This window comes from Poecilia latipinna, unplaced genomic scaffold, assembly GCF_001443285.1.
Source record: "Poecilia latipinna isolate Pla-1442-1.1 unplaced genomic scaffold, P_latipinna-1.0 Scaffold4902, whole genome shotgun sequence".
Taxonomy (NCBI): domain Eukaryota; kingdom Metazoa; phylum Chordata; class Actinopteri; order Cyprinodontiformes; family Poeciliidae; genus Poecilia; species Poecilia latipinna.
The window spans coordinates 1,347-11,659 of record NW_015117518.1 but is presented as its reverse complement, the minus strand read 5'-3'; the positions used below and the strand labels follow the sequence as shown (position 1 = coordinate 11,659).

The 10,313-nt window shown below is 37.1% G+C and overlaps 1 protein-coding gene across 1 annotated transcript; it reads right to left on the bottom strand.

Moving 5' to 3' along the window:
- Positions 1–1,226: 1,226 nt before the first annotated feature.
- On the bottom strand, positions 1,227–8,707 carry LOC106943127 (fumarylacetoacetase-like). The gene is made up of 3 exons (XM_015026470.1): positions 8,603–8,707; positions 1,815–1,905; positions 1,227–1,377 (listed from the first exon to the last, which is right to left on the bottom strand). The coding sequence occupies exons 1-3, from the start codon at positions 8,622–8,624 to the stop codon at positions 1,242–1,244; spliced, it is 249 nt and encodes an 82-aa protein (XP_014881956.1). The 5' UTR covers positions 8,625–8,707; the 3' UTR covers positions 1,227–1,241.
- Between the last annotated feature and the right edge of the window lie 1,606 nt (positions 8,708–10,313).

Genomic DNA, 10,313 nt, shown 5'->3' with positions numbered 1-10,313 from the left:
AGGAATAGCTCATGTAAGATGCATGGGAGATAAAGTCCGAGAAGCCAAGCTGAGATAGATTCCCTCAAGGGAAAAGCCAAGAGGAAAAAAAGAAGTCCCTCTGACAATAAAGTCTAGGTCAGGGGTCACCAAAATGGTGTCCGCGGGCACCTAGTCGCCTGAGGGGACATTGTCAGTCGCCCCCAGAGCAAGTTCTAAAAATAGCCATTGTCATTAAGGAGCACTGCCAAGAAAAAAAATATATACATATTAAATGTTTTTACATTGAAGTAACATTTGTTTATATTTAGATAAAAAAAAAGTCAATTATAAAAACATTTACAATAAATTGCTGTATATATAAAACTCTTTTCTACAGTTAAAGTTCAGAATTATGCTCAGATGCCTGCAGAACATTATCGGAAGGCAGTAGCGCCTGCAGCTAACGGAGTACCCACTCTGCATACCTTGAGATGCAGGTATGCATCTCAAGGTATGCAGAGTAAAAAAAGAAAATAATTTCTGGAATTTGTATTATCCAACCCTTTTATTGTTAATAAAATTGTGGAGAAAAGCAGATCTTTTGTGTCAAAACATCTTGTATGTAGCAAGTCTGTGGGGGTGGGCACGCCAAAGCCTAAATCTTATTGCTCAGTTTACTTTTGTTTATTTGGCGGCTTGGTGCTTTTTCTGTAAGCTAGAGGTGAATGAGCAGAGTTTGATCCTCCCGTACAGCTGCAGATGCTATTGCAACAATCCATACTCTTAGTCACTTGTGGGAAATTTAGAATCACACAGAAGAGCTCCAAAAGGGAATCAAACTTTAAACTCTGTGATCACATAATAGGAATTAACCATTGTTGCCATGGTAAATCATTACTGATAACTGTTGTGAGTAGTCCCTAACATTAATATGATCAGGCAGCATGTAATCACATGTATTATTGTTATAAAGGCTGGCTGAGCCAATATAATTTATGTCTGTATCAAACAAGTAGTCCTTCATGTTACTCTGTACTCGTGAGGCAGGTCCCAGTCTCAAAAAGGTTGGTGACCCCTGGTCTAGGTAGTCTCTACTATGTCAAAATATCTTCAGGTTGGTTTTATGCTCTACTCAGGTCACTAGTTAAACTTATACTTTTTGATATGAAGAGAAGAAGATGTGAAACAGTATTTGAAAAACCATCTTCAAAATAGGTTTGTCTGTTTCAATTAATGAGTAACACAAAAATGTGTAATTCGTAATTAAATTAAAAAGGACATTAATGATACCCAACACTGGCAAACATTAGGAGATTACTTTGATCAGGCCTCATCTGGCCACAAGGGCGGTGAATTGGGGTTCCAGACACAACCAGTGATGATGCTCTGCCATGGTATCCCACTGGAAGCCTCAACCTGCCAAACATCATAACCCAGTTTTAAACAACAAAACCACACAAACAACAATTTGGGTTGTGTTTTTGCACAAACTTACCGAACTGGAAAACTGATGGCTAGAACTTTCTATAAATTTACTTAAACTTGGTACAAAGTTTTTAAATCAAATGTTTCAGTATCAATAAAAAGTGATAATCACATGTTAAACCATAATAATGTTATTTATTCCTGTTTCTAATTTAGTAAATTGAAAACATGCAACCCTCCGTTATCAAGCTGTCGTCTTGAAAAACGTGTAAACATGAAAATCCTTGAACAACATAAATAAATTAATTTCTTTTACATGAGCATAATGACATCTGCAGGACTTAGGCTGACTTTCTATCTTTAAATATTATTCATGAAATTTTATTATTAATTTGGTTTGTTGCTCTAGATATTAGCATGGCATGTACCAGTTTGGCATCAAAGCATTCTCTTTTCCTCGAAACATGATGCCGACATTAGTGGCGTGATCCTTGGAGGAGTAGAAATCAGTGTAATCACCTGTGAAACACACAGAAGTGGATTTCTATTTTTAATTCATTTGTAAAACCCTCCAAAAAATCTTTCCATATTCTCACTATAAACTTCCTTTTAAAGTTTATAGTGAGACTGGCTTAGGTTATCCTGTCATTCTCCGATAGGCTTAGGCTACTGAAAGACAAAATGACCACTTTTTCTCATGTTCTTATTCTACTCCTCTACAATTTGCATTATTTCCCACTAATTCAACTATTAAAGTTTTGCTTTCTCTCAGTTACTTTTCTTTCCATAGAAGCTACACCTGGTCTGACATTCTGTTTAGCTGTGATTCGTTCCTGGAGGGGGCACCAGCTGAGATAATGTTGCCATCAGCAAATCGTTTTCCCTTTCCTGCAATTACCGTTTTCCTTTCATGAACATCAAAAATAATTCTATATCACTTCATCAGTTTCTTCTTGTGCATTCTTCTCTGTCTTCTTTTGGGAATCAGAATTCACATTAATATTAGGCTTATGTAATTATTAATAATTATAATCAATCATTTATTATTAGATTATTCATAAAATGTAAATTCTTTACAGCTGAAACATTCTGTAATTTATCTCTTTCATTAACTACTGGCATGTAATCTAACTACTGACAAGACAAAAGGAATATGTAGAAGAATAAAATGGGAATCAAATCAGATTAGTGAATGAGCTATGACAAAATGAAACTGGAATACTGAAAAAAGTACCTCAAAACCAATTATCTAATAAACAAGAAAAAGGAAAAAACAGAGTTGCACAACCATAAATGCAGCATACAGTATTGTAAAAGAGAATAACTGTTTTACAATTATTCTCTTTTGTGTAACTGAGGGCTGTTTCACAAAAGTAGGATTACAAAATCCAGGATAAGAGACAAAGCCAGGCTGGACATAGCGCCATCAGTTCATCCTGCTTTTATCAAATTCACAAAGACCAAACCAGGCTCAAGAGGTGTGACTATGTCGAGCCAAACTCAAATAATTTAGGCGAATGCAAGTCAACAGATTTCTTCGGCAGACCATGAGATCGATCACAGACTCATTGATTCTATGCTAGATAAACTGCGTACACTATACTGCACACCAATCACACATCTTTTGATTTAGGATTATGAGGAATTGAAGCGCAACATACTAAAGAAAAAAAACTGCTACCACAATAGCAAAGAATAGGAGATAGATTAAATGTGTAATTAGCCTAAAATATAAATTTCTTAGCCATTCTTAACTGAAAACAACAACCCGTCATACTTGTCATTTGCTCAAATAAACAACCTTAACCTGGTTTGAGTATTTCGGAAACTGCTGATCTACTGGATTTTCACGTACACTAGATTTTCTAGGGTTTACAGAGAATGGTCCGAAAAAGAGAAAATATCCAGTGAGCGTCAATTCTGTGGGCGTAAATGCCTTGTTGATCCCAGAGGTCAGAGGAGAATGGCCAGACTGGTTCAAGCTGATAGAATGGCAACAGTAACTTAAATAACCTCTCGTTACAACCGAGGTATGCAGAAGAGCATCTCTGAATGCACAACACGTCAAACCTTGAGGCAGATGGACTACACTGTGTACCACTCCTGTCAGCTGAGAACAGGAAACTGCGGCTACAATTTGCACAGGCTCACCAAAATTGGACAATAGAAGATTGCAAAAACGTTGCCTGGTCTGATGAGTCTCGATTTTTGCTGCGACATTCAGACAATGGAGTCAGAATTTGGCGTCAAAACATGAAAGCCTGGCTCAGTCCTGCCTTGTGTCAATGGTTCAGGCTGGTGGTGGTGGTGCAATGGTGTGGGGGATATTTTCCTGGCATACTGGTACACAGTGGTCATAAGGGATGGACATGGTCAGCAACAACACTCAGGCAGGCTGTGGCGTTGACATGATGCTCAAATGGTACTAATAAGTACAGTGTACCAATCTTCTGATGGCTACTTCAAGCAGGATAACGTACCATGTCATAAAATGCAAATCATCTCAGACTGGTTTCCTGAACACGACAATGAGTTCACTGGACTCAAATTCTTCCACAGTCACCAGATCTCAATCCAATACAGTACCTTTGGGATGTGGTGTAATGGGAGATTCGCATTATGGATGTGCAGCAAACAAATCTGCAGCAACTGTGTGATGCTTTCATGTCAATATGGACCAGACTCTCTGAGGAATGTTTCCAATACCTTGTTGAATCTAGGCAGTTCTGAAGGCAAAATGGGGCCCAACTCAGTACTAGCTAGTTGTACCTAATAGAGTGACTATTTTAAATGTTCTGTTATTTAAACTGGACATTTGTTTAATTATATGGCTTGACTTAATTACCATACATTTGTTGCTTTATGACCCATTTGTCTAGCTCCCTCAACCTAGACAGATGGTCTATTAAATGCCTTTAATATTTATTAAAGGCCTTTCCATAAAACTAGAACAAAAACACAATCTAACAGAAACACAATCTAACAGTAACATAGTCTGTATGGGTCATTTTAAAATTGATAATGGTATTTTCTAACATTACAATGTTAAAATCATAATAGTACTTGATAGAATACCATAAATAATTAGTGTTATTTTGATGCAGAGAGTTAAAAAGACAGAAACAAGCAGACAAGTAAGTCATGGAGAAAACACCTAGGTTTCTAATCAGCATGGCCGGTGACTTAACAGATAAGGCTCCAGGCTTAACTAGCAGGAACAGCTGCACAGGATAAATCGGCATGATAACTTATGTCTTCCCACTGTTGTGAAACCGAATCGAAACCTAATTAAGTAAGAATATTCTGAAAATCCCAGTTTAATCTGCTATCCTGAGGGCTGTTTTACAAAAGTAGTATTACAAAATCCAGGATAAGAGATAAAGCCAGGCTTGACATAGCGCCATCAGTTCATCCTGGCTTTATTCATTTCACAAAGATGAAAATGGGCTCAGGAGGTGCGACCGTAGGGTGAGACTATGTTGAGCCAAGCTGAAGTAATTCAGTTCAATGCGTGTCAACAGATTTCTTCAGCAGACCATGAAAGCAATCACAGATTAACTGATGCTATGCTAGATAAATTGTGTACGCCATCCCTCACACCAAACGAGCAACATATTCTGATTAAGGATTATAAGTAATTGAAGCACATGATACCAAAGAAAAAAACTGCTGCTACAATAGCAAGCAACAGTGGATCAATTGAATGTATAATTAATACAAAATATACATTTCCAAACCATTCTTACAAAAAAAAAAAACGTTTTAGTTATACCTGTCACTTGCTCAAATAAACAAGTTTAACCAAATAATAAAAGAACAGTATAAATCAATATTATAACATGTTAGTCTGATAGTGGATTCATTCATGTTATTCTTTTTTGTTCCACATTCTTATTTATGTAGAACTGACATGAAAACACATCAAGATTAAATAAAATTTTTTACGGCACCTGGGAAGTATGTCGATAAATTGTTGACTACAATGTGTAAATGACTTTGTGCACGTGCAGTGATACTGCTGTACCCATTGTGTGCACCTTGAAATTTTCCTTTAAGTAAAAAAACAACTGCTGTAAGTGAGTTGAGTTGTTTATGCTGTTGTGACGGAAGGTTACAACTGTAAACAGTCATTGTTGGCGCATTCCTGGACATATTAATGGCAACAAAGATGGAGTTTCTTTTTCACCTCTGCCTCCACTCCTCTCTTTGCCAAGGCGAGCCACTGATCCCATGGTCCCTTGGATAGTCTTTTGAGATGTTCTTAACAGCTACCAGGCTAGCTGATGCTAGCAATGCTAGGCTAACGGCTATTCTCATCTACAACCTGTGAAGTGACGGACGGCGCATCTTCCGGACTCTCGGGCCGGTGAACGAATATGATGATCAGGGCCGGCCGAAGCCTCCATGGGGCCCTAAGCAAAATTTGGTTTTGGAGCCCTCTAGTTCTGCTAACAATGTGGACTGACTGCAATCAGCAGTCCGATCATTAGGCCACTCACACACCTGTGTCAGGGAGTGGGGTTTGCGGTGGAGAGAAGAGACGCAGGTAGACCCAGGATGTAGATGAAAATGGTGATTTATTGATGAACAAAAGCTCAGTCCAGGATGACAGGCAGCACAGTTAGCATACAGCTAATACCGGTAGCAACTGAAGACTGAATAACGAGAGCTAAGCTAACCAACTGGCAAGCACGCAGTAGACAACAACTGACATAAGACGAGAACCCGACAAGAGACAGAAACAACAGGTGGACTTAAATACACACGGGGTAATCAGGTAACTAGACACACCTGGGAAGCAATCAACGGGGAAGATGCAGAAACAACAGAGACTCAGGACAGAAAAACCTTAAAATAAATACACAGAAACACGGATTATGACAACCTGCTATAAACTTATTGCATCTCTGGCAATGCTGTTTACATTATATACATGTATGTATGTATGTATGTATGGATACATTTATTGGCCAACTGATTTATCAACCACTTGACTTCTGGGCGCCGATTTCCTTAATTTTGGAGGATCGTGATTGGCCGATACTTACATGTGAAGCCCATCTTATTCCCTAATCTTATCTTCGTCAGCAAAGGTTTAAAAATCAGTCTCTGTCCTCTTCTACTCTACAGTGAGAGGTTTGACTGACAGACTGGCCCACAAGGTCAGGTCTGCATGTTTATAGTTAACTATATTCACCCCACTGTTGCCAACTCAGTGACTTTCTTGCTATATTTAGCGACATTTCAGACAAAAACAATTCATATCAGCCAAAATCAAAATCGGCAGGTCAGGCGTTTTATTGATTGGTAACCAGGAATCGGCCAGAAAACTGCAATCAGTGCAGCCCTACACACATATTCATGACATTCTTTGATTAAATAAATTTTTCTTAAGCCTTACTCGAATAGCTAAAAATTTAATTTATACCAGGTGAGTCTTTCTCCCCTGAGAATGTGGATTGTGTTGAGGACACAAATTTGATCATTCTTAGTATTAATACAGTTAATTGTAGAGCATGCGAAAATAGTGGATTGAATAACATCTTAGAGGGCCTGCAGGAGGGACTGTCTGTTATCAGGGAGGAACCACGCCATAAATTAACTCTGGCACACAGGCAGTGTCTCAGTCGAGCAGGCAGCAGAGATATGACAAGTTATCTCCCACAGGGAGAGGAAAACACTAAAAACTTAAGGAAACACAAACTAAGAACACATAATACTTTTAATAATTGCAATTTAATTAGTAGAACACAATTTAGTTAAAGTTAACATGATTTGAACTAGTCTAGCTTGTAGTCTCATATGAATAGCTTAACTCATGTTAAACTGTAACATCAGTTAGTCAAGCATATAATCAAAACTAGTATAACATTAATTAGAAAATGTCTGGAATGAAATGCGTTCGTATTGAAAATGTTCAGCTATACTCTTTAAGTTTCTTAATTCTTAAAATCAGCACTTTGATCTTAGAAAATCAAAAATACCTTTACTGTACATTTAAAATAATTTGTTTTGCTGTAGTTGTACTTTTAAGCAGCACAAAGTCCTGAACAGCGACTAATCCCACCATTTTGGATGTTGAAGTTGTGACACAGTGGCATACTGTCCCAATTCTCACATTTTTGCACGCTTGTAAACCTGCGCATTCAAACCCTTATGTGCACTTCATTGAATCCACACTTCACAGAGGGGTGTTTGCGTGCGCATTGATCATTGGGACTGGGCCAAAGATACCTGAGGCAAATTCACCATTCATACCAAATAAAGGAGTTGTCAAAAACAAAACAAGAAATAAACATTATTTACACAGACCTAACACAAAACAATAAATGGTACCAATATTTACATGCATTCAAATCATTAGAACCAAACTAATATAAGGTCAATCAAAGAATACGTTTAACTTAATACAACTCCTCAGAGCATTACCCCTCTTAATTGACATGGTATGCTCCAGGAGCTTTTCAGCAGCACCTGTCACATTTGTCTCTCTTTGCTGCTCTACCCTGCTGGGGAGACACACCAGGAAAGGCAAACACTCAATTAGCAAACTCAAATTAAACCCATAAAAGTTATCAGAAACAAACTGACATTTCCCCTCACATTCTCCCTGAACAGGAAAGGTGGCCAGTTTCCCTACCTTAAAAAATGTTAAATTAAATGTCACAATGAGGCTAAAATAAATAACTGAAACAGGAAACATTTGGACTGTAAATAAACTAAACAACATAATATCAGCATCCCTTTATTAGTAATGGAGCCCCTGGTCTCCATCACAATAATGAACTGAATTGGATTGAATTTAGCCATAAATTCAATCCAATTTATGACTAAGAGTGTAGAGGACAGAGATCATTGTAAGACATTTAGAAATAAAACTGTAACATACTGAATATTTCTTTATTCAGTATGGAATCCTGAATATATGATCTAATATGTAGTGCTCATATTAGATCATATTAAAACTGATCTAAATTGAGCTAGTACATTGCTAATGTGAAGAGAGAGGTAGAGATACCCCTCTGACCCAACTGGAGATGTGATTATACCTACTGTTCATGCCATCAAATAAGAACAGGTCTGCAAATGTAAGCCATTGATTATTAATGAGACATTTTGCTGTTGAGGTGATAACAAGAAGGTGAAATATCTTTGTGCAGATGTATGCATTTTGTTGAAGATTTTTCAAAAAAAAAAAAAAACAGTAAATACTCACCAACATCTGCAGGAAGATGCATCGTGGCTTCACTCTGACTGACAAATGCCCTGCAGAAAGCAACAGATAAGCTAAAATAAAACTTATCTGTGGAGAAATTGTATGCAAGGAAAAGTTTTAAGTCCAATAAAACCTAATAAATGATTTAATTTGAATAAGGGACTGTGCAACACGAATACCTAAAACAGCCATGTGTATGCAAGATTGACAAGCCCAGGTATTCAACTGATGACCCTATTGAGAACTTAAGAGGGCCGCTTATTATTAAGCAAGTTGTAGTTTTAGTTTTGAGGATTCATTTTATTGTTGAACAAAACTGCAGCGCTCTCGATCAATCCAAAATGTTAATAATCTTTGAAATGACCAAAGGTTATTTAGTCAATAACCTTTGGTCAATCCAAAGATTTTGGTTTTCTTAGTAAAATATCTGTGTGTGCATTATTATTGTGATTACGGTAATCAACTATTACGGTGCAGAAATATTATGCAACTAAATTAAAACTGAAAATTTTCACATCTCATTTATTTATTATCATATGTTGAAGTGAAAATAATAAACATACATCTCAAAATTGACAAACATATTAAAAAATACATCAATGACTAATATAGCCACCCTTCTTTTCAAGAATGGTTATAAGCCTTCCAGTCATGGAGTCTGTCAGTTTCTTGATCTGTTGACAATCAACTTTTTGTGCAACCACAGCCTCCCAATTTTTTTCCTCCATTAATATTTTTATTGCATTTTTCAACAAATTTTGACATACCTGCCATATAACCAATACAGTCAACAAGAACAACAAATGCCCTCTTTGATGCACATTTGCATAAATTCTTTTAAATATACAGGAGATGATAATCCATTGTAGATACTTCTTAACATCATGGTCTTATGATATTTTTGTCTTTAGTTGGCTTCCTTCTCTTGACACAAGGCCACACCTTCAACAAAAGTCTGGAGGGGTTTGTAAACGCTTTCAAATAACTCGCTTTCCAAAACTTTTTAATTTCCCTGAATTCCTAGATACAACTCCTGTATATTTAAAAGAATTTATGCAAATGTGCATCAAAGAGGGCATTTGTTGTTCTTGTTGACTGTATTGGTTATATGGCAGGTATGTCAAAATTTGTTGAGATTTTATACTCTCTGCACTGGCTGCCGGTACATTTTAGAGTGCATTTTAAGATTCTTTTATTTGTATTTAAATCTTTAAATGGCCTTGCTCCCTCCTATCTCTCTGAGCTGCTACATATATCCTGTCCTCCTCGAGCTCTTAGATCAGCGAGCCAAATGAACCTGGAGGTGCCGAGGACTTCGAGGAGGCAGAGAGGAGACAGGGCGTTTGCTGTTGCAGCTCCTAAACTTTGGAATTCTTTACCTATGTCGGTAAAACAGGCCTCTTCTTTAGCAATTTTTAAATCTGCTCTTAAGACTTACCTTTTTCGGTTGGCCTTTGATTCAGTTTGAGCTGCTGCTTTCCTGTATTTATCTGGGTATGTTTATGTATTGTATAGGGTGTTTTAAGTCACTGTATTGTTGGTTATAGTGTGTTTTAATTTATTTGATTAATTTTGTGATTGTACAGCACTTTGGTCAGTGGTACTGTTTTAAAGTGCTATATAAATAAAATTGCCTTGCCTTGCCTTGCCTTTTCCCTTTTTGGAGATATGTTATGTGTTCCAAGGGTAAAGTCTTCAGCATTTGTCTAAT

Coding starts and splice junctions, on each gene's coding strand:
- LOC106943127 (XM_015026470.1), bottom strand. CDS start 8,624: ATGCATCTTCCTGCAGATGTTG. Junction 1,906..8,602: donor GCATCTTCCTGCAGATGTTG/GTGAGTATTTAC, acceptor TGTGTTTCACAG/GTGATTACACTGATTTCTAC. Junction 1,378..1,814: donor AATGCTTTGATGCCAAACTG/GTACATGCCATG, acceptor GATGTTTGGCAG/GTTGAGGCTTCCAGTGGGAT.